The sequence below is a fragment of the Cupressus sempervirens genome, chromosome 4 (genome assembly GCF_028749045.1).
Source record: "Cupressus sempervirens isolate cs-2001-9-10 chromosome 4, ASM2874904v1, whole genome shotgun sequence".
NCBI lineage: Eukaryota > Viridiplantae > Streptophyta > Pinopsida > Cupressales > Cupressaceae > Cupressus > Cupressus sempervirens.
The window spans coordinates 569,559,261-569,577,124 of NC_143121.1; the positions used below are offsets into that span (position 1 = coordinate 569,559,261).

General features: G+C 35.6%; 1 protein-coding gene across 2 annotated transcripts in view; it reads right to left on the minus strand.

The window, feature by feature from the left end:
• Positions 1-12,960: 12,960 nt before the first annotated feature.
• Positions 12,961-17,864, minus strand: part of LOC149562475 (NADH dehydrogenase [ubiquinone] 1 alpha subcomplex subunit 8-A-like) — a 66,238-nt gene continuing 61,334 nt past the window's right edge. Inside the window, exons 2-3 of one of the 2 annotated variants that reach the window (XM_089825957.1) lie at positions 13,428-13,545; positions 13,018-13,227 (exon numbers count right to left, since the gene is read on the minus strand). In XM_089825957.1, coding sequence (XP_089682083.1) covers positions 13,153-13,227; positions 13,428-13,545 — 193 coding nt within the window. In that variant the 3' untranslated portion in view covers positions 13,018-13,152. Of the gene's footprint in view, positions 13,228-13,427; positions 13,546-17,864 lie in introns of both variants that reach the window. The other variant, XM_089825958.1, reaches the window with a different exon arrangement.

Below are 17,864 nucleotides of genomic sequence, written 5' to 3' on the forward strand. Positions count from 1 at the left end.
GTATACATTTGTACAAAAGATTGTGTTTTTTATCTTACTTCTTTTGTCATTGTGGTATTAGTTGAGTGGTTGTTTATTATCCAGATTGCTTGAAATAATAGTTCAACAAACCAATTGGAAAATTCACACCGATTCACCTCCCCTCTCAATACTCATTGGAACCAATAGTTTTTCTTCACTGTGTACCTTATCTAAGAAACACTAGAGCCTAGTGTTCTATTTTGCACCTTAGGAGCTTTGCATCTACTTAGTGGTGCACAGAGGAGAAGAAACTCGAACTGAACATCACAACCATTTCATGGCAGATATTTGAAGAGCACTTTTAGGACTAATTTATGACCACCAATGATAAGCATGTTCTGATGAGTTTTTCCATCCCTAGCAAGGGACCATGTTAGTGGATTAGTGTGAGAATAGGTTCTTTGAAATGAGGTAGTATGTCATTTACACATGACGAGACTATGTTGGTATAACACTTTGTTCAATGCCTTAATCATTGTATTGCTAGAGATGTTCAATCACATTAACCTAAGACTCTTTTTATTTCTATTTAGAAAGCAAGATTAGCCAAGAACAATATAGCTAGGGGCTTTTGTAGTAGGATAGTTGCACAGGTTCATAGTGCATAGCCTTCTAGACTAGGTTTAAGAGTTCTCTGGTATAGCCAATAGGTTCTTCCAAGGCATATTTGGAACCTCCTAAGATAGGCCTCCAGTAGGAACATAGGAAGAGGCTTTCTTAGAGTCATTAATTTGGTCATAGTACAAATAATGCAACAACTAGAGGTCATAATTGGAAGCATAGTAGGAAATCCCAACATACTCAACCATCTCAAAGTGTACCATGTGCAAGGCATGGCTATGGTATGGGGGTGTGTTTTATTTGTGGCTAACATGATCATAGGCTTTATCAATGTCCTCATAGAGTTGTTTTGGGAGATAATCAAAGGTAGGCTTCTTTGGAGCATACTATTTGTAATGCAAGTAAATACCACAAAGTTTTTGTAATGATTGATAACCATTAAGATGAGCATCAGGGAGCCATTTATAATATTATAGTTGTGATTAATGGTATATTAACATCTATTTTGTTTAATTATAGTGCTTCATGTTCTTTACTTTCCCCTTCCTCATAGATTGTGTGAGCTAGTGGCAATATGTTAGGTTGATAGTTGTCTGGTTAAATTAGATATAGTTCTAGAGTGTCTATGGAATCCCTTATTCATGATTGTGTGTTGAAGTTGGGCACCTTCACCACCATTGTAGATCTGTGTATCTTGCACTTGGGCTCATATGCCATTGTTTTGGGTATGGATTGGTGCAAGATGATGCAACGTTTTGATGACACAAGTGGGTTTATTGAGCTTATAGGTATCCAAAGACCTATTTTACTTTGCATGATCCCAACCTTGCAATAGGAGTGGAGTATGCAATAGGATGTCAGTTGTTCCTCCTCTCTTTTAGGGACCTCGATGGGATTAAGAATCAAGAAGTGTTTCTTAATGATCACCCACTTCTTCATGAGTTCCTAGATGTGTTTTTTAGTGAGATCATAAGCATGCTAGATCAACATGAAATATGTTTTCATATTGATCTAATCCCTAGAGTTGATCTTATTTTTTGAGAGCCTTCCCATATGACCACTCAAGAGTTGGTAAATCTTTGTTTGTAACTTTCCCTAGTGGATTTGCACAAAAAATGCAACCATGGCTTAGAGAAGTACCAATCCATGGGTATGCATTATACTTGATGAGATTTTGAGGCCAATGGATTTCACCCCATGCCTCAATAATTTATCTTCAACCTTATGTTGTGGCATCAAACCCAATACCTTGTAGTTGTATTCATCCAAAGAAATTTAGAAGAAAAGATGACAATCACCATTGAAAATCTGTGTACCTAAAGAATCTCCCAAGCATAAATCTTGTTGAGGAGCCCGTTCACTTTAGATCTTCAATTAGAGGTATGAAACCATATTGGAACAAGTGTCATGTGGAGTAAAAAGTATGATCAACTAAATAGAATCGCCCACTATATTCTTAACTTTAAGTGTAATAGCTTAGCAGAGACAAAGTGGTCAAACCAATAACAATTGTAATCAATTTTCTCATTAAAATGCCATCAAGCAAGCAATGTATGGAAAATGTAATCAATACCCACATAGCACAAAATTGTACTTGCATCAACAATTCACAATCTTTCATGAAGAAGTGATTAAAAATCCTCAGTGCAAAAGACTGTTGGTATAGATATGAGTAGCAACATAGAGGTATTGCACATGAACATTATTTTATTTGGCTCCCAAATGCACCACATATGGAAAAACTTGATTGGAAAGATGGGGTAAAGCTTGAAAGAGAAAAAAACATTTTTTGACATGTATGTTACTGCTTGGAACCCTGATAATGCAACACAACACAACATTTTGGTCTTTGCTAGATGATCTATGCTTAGTAGAAACAATTGAACTATGTTGCACATCCCACTAATGACTATGAAGAGATAATTAACCCTGTCCAGAGGCACACAAAGTGCAAAGAGGGAACATGCTTACAAAAGGGGAAAAAATAGTGTTGCTATAGAAAATCATGGAAAGAACAAAATTTCTCCACCTTGTCATGTGACAATGATGGAAATAAAAAATATGAACCTGCAAGGAATTATGCTTAGCATACATAATTGAGAAATGTTGTTGATATGAAGAGCTAGCATATATTGACAAAATATTTTTTTCACAAGCACATTGTTCTCAAATACCTTACTGAGTTTGTAGTGAAAGGGATGAGAACATTTGAGACTTGCACCAATATGTTAACAAGAATATCTGCAATGCAACAAGAAAATAGCCTAGACCTTGTAACACGTCACAAATTCATGATAGAGATTGTAGAAAAGCACAATATAGGGGAACAAGAAACATGTCACATGCTTCATAAATTGCCCCTCATTTGAAATCAACCTTTCACATGTTTGATGTTGGAAGAAAAGTGTTACATTAAATAACAAGGACGATAGATGAGAGTTACATCCAATCTAGCTTCTTACACGCCTGCATTGAACAATCTCCAAAGCTTGAGGCGCTAACACTACTTGAATCTACAAGATCTTTCTACTATTCTACAAATCATATGCATTGCAAATGGAAAGAGAGACAAGTAAAATCCACTGTCAATGTTTACCCAAAATTCTACACCATCCTTAAATGATGACTCAAAAAACTTTGAAATATTTTGTTAGAGTGAGCTACTCTTATATAAGCATTCTCTATATGACATAAGACTTACCAAGGAAACAATAATTGCAAATTGGATACAAATGGATGCAAGCAAATATAATGTATGGCACATCAATCTGATGCAAGACCATCCTAGGTGTAAGAGCAATCTTGCATCACCCAAAAATATTTTCTTTCAATTATTTCAATAAGGGTTGTCTTAATGCAAAGTTGTTGTTTGTGGAGGCTAGCTACTTAGTAAGTCAGTCATACGAGCTCAGAATGTTCTATTTTCAGACGTGAAGGTTCATTTTAGATATATCGACTTGTTTGTGGAGTTTCATGGCCAGATTATATGTATTTGTGAAGTTATTACAAATTTGTAGTGTGTAATTTTGGTATAAAAGCTTCAGGCTCAATTTTGAAGGCCTTACAGGCCTCGAATGAGGCTTGAAAACTTGATGGATGGGCGCTTGCACTAATAAGAGACTGTAGATCAAAAGCGAAGGTTCCCGAAAAGTGGTTATAATAGCCAATCGGAGCAACGGTTCAAGAGTTAAGGCCTTTCAAAGTTGGGCTGCCCAAAATTTCTAAAATAAATGTCAAAGGTGTATTTGGCTGACTCTATATGTATTGTTAGGATATGTCAGCCCTAGGTATTAAGTTTGAGTGTCTAGAACCTTCTCGGGCGACATAAAATTTGTCTATTTAAGAAAGGCCCGAACGTTGTCTAGGACAATTCTAAGTGATAGTTCGTAGCTTTGTCTTGCAGATTACTGTAATGAAGGCACCCATGTGGGTTAGCATATTGTAATTATGAATTTTGTAATTCCGCATTTGCGACAATAATTAGAAGCCCATTTTTGTTCTCGTAGATTGTTATTGTATCTTTGTTTTTGTTATGTGTTTATGGTATTAGGGAGCACCCTTCATCAAGTGGTATAAGAGCTGGAGTTCTTGAGTATGTGGATAAATCACCGACTGTGAGGTAGCTCACACTAGGACCGAGATTTGGGCTGAGCATATAGACAGATCACCGATAGTGAGGCAATTTGCACTAGGGTTTCAACAAAAGCGTGAAGATGCCTCCGCGAAGAGAGTGTGGTGGAAGAGTCGTAGGTGTTACACTTGAGGGTTTTAGAGCCCTCCAAAGACAAATGCAAGTATTACAAAAACAAATGCACAGATGAATGAATATGGTCGTAGGAGATGACGAAAGTGAAGATGAGAGAGAAGAAGGAAACATTGATCAAGCAGTAGAAGATGAAGTTTTGAACCCAAAGGAGGAAAAGTTTTTTAAAGCCATTTCCAAGATTGGAAAAAGACCTAAGTTTGATGTTCCCACATTTTCAAAAAATCTTAAGCCAAATGAATTGATCGATTGGATCAATGAATTGGAAGAGTGCTATGAATATGAAGGTATTGAAGATTTGGATAGGGTGAAGTTTGTGAAGGCGAAAATGAAGGAACATGTAAAGATCTGGTGGCAACAGATCCAATTGGAGAGAAATAGAAGATGGAAAGACAAAATCACTAGATTGGATCGAATGATAGCCAAAATGAAGTGACAATTCATTCCCATGGATTATGAGCTTGATCTATTGAAGAAAATGCAAGGGTTAAAGCAAGCGGAAAGATCTGTTGAAGAGTATACCGAAAAGTTCTCTGAGTTCTCATTAGAACCAGCCATGCAAAAGTTAATCAAGAGAAAGTTGTATGTTATCTTAATGGGTTAAGGTCAAGCATTCAAGAAGAGTTGAGCCTGGTTCGAATGACCAATATTGAGGAGGTGTACCAGTTTTACCTAAGAGTAGCGAAGAAGCTGAGCAAAAAGTTTAATAACAAAAATAGTAGTAGAGGTGGCGGTGGAAGATCTAGCGGACGATCTTATGGAGGCCGAAATGATGATGAGAAGAACAAGGATGAGGCTGGAAGTAGTAGTCAAAACTAGAGGGGAAATAATTTCAATCATTTCTGTGATCAAAATAATACAAATCAAAGAGGAAGAGGAAGATGGCAAGGATCTGGAACAAGGGGTTTTTGTGGAAAATATTTTCACTGCGAAGAAGAGCATAGAGCATTTAAATGTTCCCAATGCTAACGTAGGACAGATCGAAGAACTGAAGGCTAGGCCAGAGTTGCGCATGTTGATGAAAATGCCAAATCATCACATTCTAAAGATCCTAAAAGAGAAGTCCTAGTTAACAGAAGAGTCCTACTAAGTGGTGAGAATGAACCTAATCAAAGAAGGATCTTATTTCACACAAGGTGTTGATGTGAAGATAAGTGTTGTGATGTGATCACTGATGGTGGAAGTATTGACAATCTGGTGTCTGAAACGATGGTCAAAAAGTTGAAGTTGAAGAGCCAAAAACACTCGCATTCATACCGTATTGTTTAGGTGCAAGATGACCATAAGGTCATAGTCAATGAGTAATGCTCATGGAAGTTCAAGAGTGGAAGCTACCAAGATGAGGTGTTGTGTGATATCATACCTATGGACATATGTCATATGTTGTTGGGTAGGCCATGGCAATTTGACAAGCATGTTGTACATGATGGGTGAACAAATACCTACACTCTGACAAAGGATTGAGTGAAACATAAGTTGAAGTCATTGAAGGAGAAAGAAGACAAGGTATGTATTGCTGCTAGAATATGTTTTGTTGATGGAAAGGAGTTTCTCAAAAGTCTGAAGCATGAGCATGTGTTTTGTTGTAATTCCAAAAGATGGTAAAGAAGAAGTAGAAGAGGTACCTATAGAAGCTGCAAATTTGTTGGAAGAATTTCTAGATATTGTATCTGATTATGTACCTGATGGATTACCGCCAATAAGGAAGATTTGTCACCAAATGGATTTGATTCCAGGAGCTAGTTTTCCAAATAAAATAGCACACAAAATGACACCATCAGAAAGTGAGGAGTTGAATAAACAAGTGCATGAGTTGTTACAGAAGGGGCTAATTCGAGAGAGTATAAGGCCATGTGTTGTACTAGCAGTACTAGCACCAAAGAAGAATGGAGAATGTAGGATGTGCATAGATTCTCGCGATATCAACAAGATCACAATCAAGTACAAATTTCCATTGCAAAGGATGGATGATATTATGGACTATCTAAGTGGAGTTTTGTATTTCACAAAGTAGATCTGAAGAGTGAATACCATCATATTTGCATCAAAGAAGAAGATGAATGGAAGACTGCTTTCAAGACAAAGGCAGGATTGTACAAGTGGTTAGTCATGCCTTTTGGGCTAACCAATGCACTGAGCACTTTCATGCGGCTCATGAATGATGTACTGAAGGAGTTTTTGGGTAAGTTTGTCATTGTTTACCTAGATGATATATTGATCTTTAGTAAAACATTAGAGGAGCATTTGATGTATATTGGAAAGGTGTTTGATAAATTGAGGCAAGAGAAGTTGTTGATAAACCTAAAGAAGCATAGTTTTGTGAAGGAGGAGTTGGTGTACCTAGGATTTGTAATCTTAGAAAAAGGTCTAAAAATGGACCCAAAGAAAGTGAAGGCTATCCTTCAATGGCCTACTCCAAAGAGTGCTACAGAGGTAAGATCTTTTCATGGACTGTTAGTTTTTACAGAAAGTTCATAAGAGGTTTTAGCAGTATTTGTGGACACTTGACTAAAACAATAAGAGGGGATAGGAAAGAATTCAAGTGGACTGTGGAAGCATATAAGAGTTTTAATCTGTTGAAACAGAAAGTTACAAAGTAGCTTGTTTTAGCACTTCTAGAATTCAACAAGGTGTTTCAAGTAGATTGTGATGCTAGTGTTACTACAATAGGAGTTTTTTTGAGCCAAGAAGATAGACCAGTTGCTTATTTTAGTGAGAAGTTGAATGATGCCAAAAGAAAGTATTATGTTTATGATCAAAAATTTTATGCTATAGTTCAAGCATTGAAAAAGTGGAGACGTTATCTTCTTCCTAAGGAGTTTGTTTTGCATATTGATCATCAAGCTTTACAATATTTGAATAGTCAAGGAAAATTAAACCAAAGGCATTTGAAGTGGGTTGAGTTTCTTCAGAGTTATACATTTGTTTTGAAACACGCGAGTGGGAAGTCTAACAAAGTTGCAGATGCTCTTAGTACAAAACAACTTTTGTTGATAGAAATGTAGATTGAGGTGGTTGGGTTCAAGAAACTCAAGAATTTGTATCCAAAGGATCTTGATTTTGGCAAATCTTAGAAGACTTGTACAGAACCTGTTACACTTGACAGGAAAAAGTGGTTGGATTTCATAATCCAAGATGATATGTTTTTCAAAGGGAGTCAGTTGTGCATTCCCAAAGGTTCTATGAGGGAGATCTCATTAAGGAGAAGCATACTGGAGGATTGGCTGGACATTTTGGGAGAGATGAGACCATTGCTTTGGTTGTTGAGAATTATTATTGGCCACAATGGCAACAAGATGTAAAGAAGTTTGTATAGAGTTGCAAAGTATGTCAGATGGAAAAAGGAGTGAAGCAGAATACGAGGTTGTATCATTCATTACATGTGCTAGAGAAGTTATGGGAGGATGTCAACATGGACTTCATTCTTGGATTACCAGGGATTCAACGAGGGCATGATTATACTTTTGTGGTGGTTGATAGGTTTTCAAAGATGGCACATTTCATTCCCTGTAAGAAGACTGGCGATGTTGTTCATGTGGCAAAGTTGTTTTTCCAAGAAGTGGTGGTGAGACTACATGGTTTGTCAAAGAATATAGTTTCATATCAAGATACCAAATTTGCTAGGTATTTTTGGCATACATTATGGAAGACATTGAAGATAGATTTGAAGTTTAGTTCATCACATCATCCAAAGACTAATGGACAGACAGAAGTTATGAATCAATGTTTGAGAAACTTGTTGAGATGCTTGGTTGGAGATAAACCAAAAGGATGGGATATGATTTTACCACGGATAAAATTTGCATCTAATAATTTTGTCTACAGGAGTACTAGTAAATCACCATTCCAGATTGTCTATGAGAGTTGTCTCATAAATGCTTATGAATTGAGGCAGTTGGATAAAGGAGAGATAAGTAGTGTTGAAGTAGAGGAATTTTTTGAACATTTGAAGAATATCCATGAGGAGGTGAGGAAGCACATTATAAAGATGAATACACAGTATAAGGCTAAGGAAAACGTTAAAAAAATGTATAAGAAGTTTCAAATTGGAGATTAAGTCATGAATCGATGTTGTGAATGGACAGACAGACAGAAGTTGTGAATCGAAGTTTGGGAAACTTGTTGAGATGCCTGGCTAAAGATAAACCAAAAGGATGGGATATGATTTTATCACAGGCAGAATTTGCATATAATAATTTTGTCAATAGGAGTACTGGTAAATCACCATTCCAGATTGTATATGGGCATTGTCTCATAAATGTTTCTAAATTGAGGCAATTGAATAAATGAGAGATAAGTAGTGCTAAAGCAGAAAAATTTGTTGAACATTTGAAGAATATCCATGAGGAGGTGAGGAAGCACATTATAAAGATGAAACATAGTATAAGGCTAAGGCAAACATGAAAAAGAGGTATAAGAAGTTTTAGATTGGAGATGAAGTTGTAGTTCATTTGCAAAAGGAGTGCTTTCCAGTGGATACATATAAGTTGAAAATGAAGAAGTTTGGACCACGCAAGGTAGTGAAAAGGCATGATTTTGGAAATGCCTATGAAGTGGAGTTGCCTACTGAATTGAATATTTCACCAGTATTTAATATTTCAGATTTGATAGAGTACCATGAAGGAGGTGATGGGGATGAAGTTGCAAAAGTGCAGTGGAGTATTTCAGCAACTAGTTTAGCTACAAAAGAGATTGAGGAGATATTGGACAGTTGTGTTGGAAAAAGTACAAGGAACAAAACTCATAAAGAATACCTGGTCAAATGGAAAGGGAAACCAGTAGAAGATTCATCATGGCTAGCAAAGGAGGAGGTTAACCGTCTTGATTTTCCTCTTAATACTTGAGACGTGACAAGGTCACTTCTCAAATTACCACAAGTGTCTAATGCAGGAGCATCCTGGGTGTAAGAGCAATATTGCATCACCCAACAATATTTCCTTTCAGTTGTTTCAATAAGGGTTGTCTTAATGCAGAGTTGTCTACATAGGCTTGCTACTTAGTAAGTCAGTCATACGAGCTCAAAATATTCTAGTTTTAGAGGTGAAGGTGCATTTTAGATATATCAACTTGTCTATGGAGTTTCATGGCTAGATTATATGTATTTGTGAAGTTATTGTAGATTTTTGGTGTAATTTTGGTATGAAAACTTCAAGCTCAATTTTGAAGGCCTTAGAGGCCCTGGATGAGGCCCGAAAACTCAATGAATTAGTACTTGCGCCACTCCAAGCTTGTAGATCAGAAGTTGAAGTTTCTAGAAAGTGGTTATAATAGCCAATCAAACCAACAGTTCAAGAGTTATGGCCTTCCAAAGTTGGGCTACCCAAACTTTCTAAAATAAATGTCAAAGTTGTATTTGACTGACTCTATATGTATTGTTAGGATTCGTCAGCCCTAGGTATTAAATTTGAACGTCTAGAACTAAGGAAGTTTCGAAATTGTCTAAGACAGCTCTGGGTGATAGTTTGCAGCTTTGTCTTGTAGATTATTGTAATGAAGATGCCCATTTGGGTTAGCATATTGTAATTCTGATTTCTATAATTCCACATTTGTAGTGATAATAAGAAGTCCATATTTTGTTCTCGTAGATTGCTATTGTTTCTTTGTTTCTATTATGTTTTTATGGTATTAAAGGGAGCACCCTTCATCACAATCTCAGAAGAAAAGAACAATAACTACGCAAACATGAGGGACATGATAGAGATGAACGAATGAGAATTGTTTTCACAAATGGTGTCCTCAAATAATATCACCCTAAATGAACTTGATATGCTTGGCAGGCATGAGTTTGATACCAACCACAAATGGGATCAGATTATGGTACCCCAAACACTTATTTGAAACAGCAATATAATTCATTAATGAAAATAAGGTGTGGTCAAGATGAGACCATATTCTGTCCAACTTTGACATCTAGGTAATTACAAACCACAAGTGCCCATCTGCCAAACCACTTTACATGATAATTCGAGGAATAGTCGGTACAAGAAAATCCTACTTAATATCATGCATAAGAAATGCACTCAATAGTAAAGATATTGCAACCAAAAAGCCAACTTCTCACACCAGCTCCCACAAGAGTTGTTGCATTCAACATGCGTGAATCAACTATACATTTAGTGCTTAGGATTCCTATTAAAGAAATGCAACCATTGCAACAAGCATTGACAATATTCTAAAAGAAATTAAAGGATATCAAATACGATCTTATTGATGAAATGAGCTTCATAGGTCAAAGTTTCCATTAAAAGAGGACAATAGACTACGTCAAACACTTCCACAAAATCAACACCTATGCTTCAATGGTGTCTTTTGTAATCTTGGTAGGTGGCGTTACATAGTTACCACCCATGATGGACAAGCCTATCTACACAAAGCATGCACACCCCAAGACATTGTGGGAGCAATTCACAATAATTGTCACCTTCCAAACAAAATTTTGACATGGTGAAAATATAACACATGCACAATCTCATCATGTATTACATAATATATAAAAAGCAAAGCCACAACAAAAAGATTGGCAGTTCTTGATGACTCGTACAGAAAAACATGTTATATCAAACAAAACAAAAGAATTTGACAAATCAATGCACCTATTTGCTAACAATGACTGAGTCAAGATGAACAATAGAAGGATGTTGAAATTGTTAAACATTCTAGTTGTGATAAGTATTGCCACAAGTACTTGAAGCATAGTAGACAACGCAATCGGTGATGGACATCTTGAAAAGTACGTACTACTTGCAAAGATCATAGCATCATGCTAATAACAAACATATGGACATAAGCAAGGCTTGTAAATGGATACCTTTACGAAGTACTTGACATTGTTTATAACCCTAGTTTCAAACCACTTTATGTTCCAATGTATGTTGTAGCAAGGATCAAAAATTACCAAAGGCCACCATGGAACCAAAATGACCCCAAAATTGTACCGATAGTTCCAATATCACTAGGTAATTGAAGGCAAATGCCACCCACAATGGCATGGGATATAACCATACACAAATCTCAATGACTAACACTACAAAAAGAAACAACTAACGTCGGCAAAATAGGGAGGTAAGACCTAACGTTCACAACCATGTCCAAAGTCAACTCGTTAAATGACCTCATTTAACTGGTGATCTCTTGAGAGAGATACTCAAAAATACAAAATAACTCGTACACGGGTATAATGAAAAAAGAGGAATCCCAATTGCAACAAATCTCTCTAACAAATCAAGGTATGAAGATATCACACATATCTTCCTCACATCACACAACTAATAATTTCTCTCAAATTTTCAAAACTAATCTTAGCACCTCATAATTTTGTGTACCCTTGAGTTGCAAGTTTTGAAAACATGGCATACATTACAAAGACAGTTTCAAATATAAATAAAAGGCTATTTTAAATGGGGTGTAAATATTTTGTATTGCACCAACATTTCACATAACTTTCCCAATGTCAATCATAATTTTTCATATCCAAATTTTTCTTTTACTTTCTCTTACATCAAAACTATCTTCAAACTAATTATTCTTAACAAAAGCAATTTCAAATTCTCCAGACTTTTTTACCATTGTCCAATGATATATAACACACAACATATCTAATTATCGATGTAACCATTGCAACTTAATGAACGTGTTTTTATGTCTCAAAAAGGTCATCCATTTTTAAGTACAACTCCGACGATCACAAATGAAACATTTCACACGAGGTCAACACAATAATTGGATGGATTGAATCATCTCCAAATTTGAATTTGAATGCTGAAATTTAAAAGGCCACTTTACCCTAAATCACCCATGCACCTAAAAGCTGAGAAGTGTGGGAAACAAGAAAAAACCTTATATAGCCTCTATCGAAGAATGCAGATGAAAATTGGTAAAAACTCATATTATATATCATCAAATTTAAATAGAAAATATATTACTTACCCCAATTACGTTACGTCATTAATTACCAAAACAAAACAAAAAAGCTGGTGTACATGCTTCAACCATTGCAATATCAACCGCTTCAAGCATATTAAGAGAAATTACAAACCTAATGCATACCTTGAATATAATGCACAGCTCGCTTTTAAACTTTCACGTACAACGTTCAGAAGTTTGATTTTTCATATCATATATTGGAAATTTAAAAATTCTACATTGAGTTATAGGCATTGGTCAAGTGAAGTCACCAATCATTATGTTAACAAGTGTTTTATAATTAAATTTACATAATTTATTGTATATGTTTATCGCACCTATTTATCACAATTGATTACTTATGTACTCTTACAGATCATTTACTCTTCTACGAAACTATTAGCCAGGCAACCATTTTGTCTTACCATGAATTATTGAATTTAATAACTGTCTGTACTTTTAAAGAACTATGGACGATCCGATTCTGTCCCTAAAATATCGCAACTAATGTTCCTAGGCCCACAAATGTGAAACAAGCTCAAGCAATGTGGCCTAATATAATATATCCATAAATACACTTTGTATTCACTAGCTCAATCAACCTATTTGAAAAAAAATATCAAAATGTTGGTCAATTAAAGACAATTGTTTTGGATGGAAAAATGATTAGCATTCACAAGCCCAATCAATCTATTTGAAACAAGATATCAGAATTATCAAAATGTTGGTCAATTAAAGAAAATTGTTTTGGACAGAAAAATGATTAGCAATTCACGAATTGCTTTGTGCATGGTTTCATCTGCTTGAAAGAAAATATTTCCTATTCTTGTATACAAAAGTTTAATTATTCATTCAAAGGGCAGGCACATTCAAAATGTTTTTGCTCTCTTCTGCACAATTCAAATTCATTGCCATAATAGTTCATACATCCTGAGTATGAATCCATCTCTTTCGGACATTTTCCATGAAGCTCTCTCATCCTGCCAGACAACAGCCATCTACATTAGGATGAATCCTAAGTTCAAATAATGATCCAGTTTACTATCATGAATAAATCTCTCAAAACAAAATAACATACAAGCTATGCACTAATTCCTAGCACAATTATCCATATCGCAAAACTATGATTTCATCGTGATCTTGCCAAGCATGGTTACCAAATCTGGCTGGATCTACTTACAATTCTGTCAGTCCTATTTTTCTTCAACCATATTAAATAACTCCAATCTAAGCCAATTGCTCTTTTAGATAACAAGAGCTCTTGGTGAGCTGGAGTCCCTGCCTTTTGGAGAGGGCGGCTAAATAAGACAGATTACAATATTTAATAACAAAAATAAATTTATAAAATATTTATTATAGAATTTTTAATGCAGACTAAAGTCAAATAATTTATACATATAGATATTGATAATCAAGTTAAAATTGAAATTAAATTTTTTGTCATACTAATTAGTTCTAAAATTTAAAATAGAATAAGAATGAAGAAGTAAAAAATATTAAAATCAAAACATCATATAATACATATCAAATCTGAAAATTAATTTCTAAAACAATAAGTAAATTATAAAATATTGAAATCAAAGATTATCAAACATTACAATCAATTAAATAAATATTTATCTATAAATTATGCATATTATTAACTATAATAAATATAACTGTAATGTCATTGTATATCCAAGTTACAATATTATAATAATAATAATATTGCATCCTATATATCTCTTTATTAACTGACACAGTTATTTTTTCTTATAAAATATAATTATAGCAACTAAGAAATATTATTTTTGGCATAGGCTTCTTCAGACGCTGATAATGGATGTGACAGTATTTTGATAACCAATTTACTGGTTGCTAAATTAATTACATTCTATAATTTATTCTAATTTACCACACGGAGCATTGAATTGTATTTGAGAGTTGCTTTTGTTACAGCTAAGAGGGGTATTCAGCCATTTAATTTGTTTCCTTCCCATTTCTGGATAGTACAAAAAAAAGAAACTCCCAGAAGGTTGAAGAAGATTTTTTATTTTAAAAAAGCGGCAATTAGTAGTTTGTCTGAGTTCGATTATTCCTCCAATAAATGCATCTTGACAACCTTTAATTTTGTACTTATCAAGATGGCATTTTTTCCATTTTTTCAATTGCAAAAATACCATTTTTGTCCAGGAAATTCCTCCCGAGCCAATCACAATTAGAAAATTAGATTATGATAAATGAATAAAATAATATTTGATCCAAAACCTTTGTTTCAAACAACAATAGAATTCTGTCCTGAAAAAATTAATATCCTAGAGGTTGGAGGGCAAATGGGAACATTAGTTCCCTGCCTTATATAAGGCAGGGACTAATAAATTCAATATCTTCTGATACCCATATCCCAGATGATTCACACGGCCCAGCCTTAGCTACCCAACACTGTTGTTGTCCTTCTGCTAGTTACCTTATCCATATCATTGTGGGTAAGGAGAGATGTTAATGCTGTTGGCAGAATTACATTGTTTTGGATACTATTAGTCTTATTGTTTTATAGGTTTGTCAATTGAGTTATTTTCTTGTATGGATCATAGTAATGTCATTCCTTCTGGTATGAATCGTTACTTACCAAGATACAATATATCTAATAATTATCTGAGTCAATGAAAAGGAAAAACAAAGCTAAAATGTTGAAAAGAAATTAATTCATCAAATTTTCACAATCGATGATATTTGTTGCATAAGATTTCTAGATTCAACTGTACAAAATAGTTTTGGATCACACTCCATGATCCACATTTAAAAACTAGAGAACAGCTGAATAGAAAAGATGATGTGTAATTTATAAACCTTGACGAAAACACTATTTCACACAGTTGAATCCAGAAATCTTATGCAACAAGAACATATGTTGTCGATCTAGTCACACACTTAAGCTGGATATATAATTCCTTTCAAGTCTGTGAACAACAAAGAAGTGTCAAACTGCCACTGCAGATCAGTCCCTTGGAAGCCCTGGGTGCTGAAATGAAGTTCCCCCCAGGAGTAGCTATTCAAAACTTCCATCCTAAAATTTCACTTCTATAAGAAATGGGCAATGCCCAAGTTCAGAGTAAAAATCTTTTGAAAGGGGCAGAGAATACCTTTGAGTATACCACCAAGCAGAAAATGGAATTACTATATCTAGATTGATCCCTCGACTAGAACCCTATAAGAGAGGACTGCTCAGGCTTTGGTGGATCACCTAGAACTGTCATTGTATCTTGGGTTTTATTAGTCTCGACAATTCAATAATGGATTCAGTATTTGTTAACAAATGATTATTTGCTAGTGTCCAATCAAAAACTTTGGTTTCTTTACAAATTATTGGTTTATATCTAAGATATTGGGTTCTCTGGTCCCAAGCCCCAAACCGGTCCAGTTCACACTAAATACCGGTCCTGGTCCAGTCCAACCATGGGTCCAGCTAGGGTGCACTCCCGGAACATTTCTTTCCCCTCTAGGATCTATGACCTCCCATACTATGTGTCTCCCATCATCTTTGATTTCAATCATCCCATACAAGCAATTATGGGCCCAAACAATGTTCCAACACCCCAAGGTCTATCAAACTCTAAGCCACCAAAGTGTTCACCTCCTTGTGCTAAATTCAAAATATCATTCTTCATTCCAAATTGGTCACAACCATATTGGCTCATCATAGGAAAAAAACTTTCATGAAGAACATGTTCTTCCTCTAAACCATCATGATGCAACTCAAAAGAAGGATTGTGAAATGCAAAGTCTGTATCCGTGTCAAACAAAGGATTATCCAAAATCTGAAATCTATCATTACCTTCTTGTTGTGGCTTGGTGACAAACACATGATTAGATATACCTTGCATCATTTGGCATATAGCATTATAGGTTCCTTCTTGTGTCATTCCGCTTAACGCAACCTTCTTATGACCTCAATGAAGTTTCAGCTCCATATCATTGAGCTTCAAGGTGACCTTGCCAAGAGATCAAGGCCAGTACATAGCAAGAACAACCTCTAAGCCTCAAGTTTTCCCCACGTAGAAATCATCATTGACTTTCTAGTGATTCACAAGAGGAATCATCCCCATGCAAGTCATACTGTGACCATTTGCTGTCATAACTCTTAAGCCATTAAGCCTTGTAGTTTCTAGCCCTCTTTGTGCTACTATCTTCTCATGGATGGAATTATGTGTTGTACCAGTATCAGTGAGTGCTACAATGGGCTGCGCTTTCAATATGCCTCAACTTTTAGCATATCAGTCCTTTTAAAAATAGCGAGTTTAGCAAGGACACCTTCACCTTTCTTATCCCCACCAGACTCTTCTTCTAACTTTTCTTCCTCACTATCCTTTGTTTCACTCTGTTGTTCTAAGATTTCTGATTCTGATTTATCAATTGAATATGACTCCAATTTACGGTTCTTTCCCCTGTCCACACACTTAACGATCAGGGTCCATGGTTCCTTGCATGTGTAATGAAGATTTTTCTTCCTTAAGTCTCTTCTATATTCATCTAACATCCTCTTTGAAGAGGACTCTATGGGCTGAACAATTTCTCTATTATAATGTTTTTTACACTTTTCATGTTGGACATTTTTTTATGAGAACTTGTTTCTTGGGGCAGCAAACTCCATACTCCTTACATTCTCCATTGCTTATTGCAAGGATGCAGGATCAAATTCCTTATTTTGCCCCTTAAGTGGCTCCATAAGTCTCTCACTAAACAACACCATCAATTTCCTCTCTGTAACCCCTAAAACAATAACACTAAGCGTCTCAAACTCTGCCATGTATGCATCCACTGTACCATGCTTCTTCAACTATGCAAGCTCCTAAAAAGCACCTTAGGGTCCTCCTTAACAAATCTGTAAATGAGTTTGGTAGTAAACTCATCATAGGTGGTGATTTCTCTATGACCCAAATTAGTGAGTCCCTGATACCACCACTCTTGTGCAACTTCATCCAAATGTAAAGTGGTAAACTTAATTGCCTCATCTTCAACCATGGATTCTAGAGCTAAATAATTATCTAACGTATGCACCCAAGCTCTAGCTGAACAGCTGTCACTCCCATCAAAGCAATCAAGCATGACCTTACCCAAATCATATATTAGGTCTTTTTGAACTGCTGATCCTTTGTAATCAGCTCTTCCTCCACTCCTCTTCTTTTGATCCATAAACTCGTGAAAAGTCCAATTGTTCTTCCGTAGCTCAGGAAGGGTCAGACTCCACGTAGACATGCCTTGACTCATCCACCAAAGGTAGAGACTCTTATTAACAATCTGCAAGGCTTCTTTCTAAATGTAAGGGCCTTGAAAAAGTGTTTGGGCCTGCTGCTATAGGCTGCCTTTCTTTGTTAATTTGCTGATTGGAGAAATGCTTCCTGCATTGTTTGTTTGATTACTCATTGAGACATTCTGATTACCCAAAATATTGTTTGGCATATTTTGGTTACACCTTACCAACCATTGAGACATCATATTTGTTGGTTCCCAAATCAACAGATTGTAAAACCCTCAGACTATGCCAAGGTCCTGTTGTGAGGTTTTCACACCATTGCCCCATTGCAAATGGTGACCCCTTCTTTTTGCTGGTAGGCTGTGTTGGAGTGAGTTTGGCAGA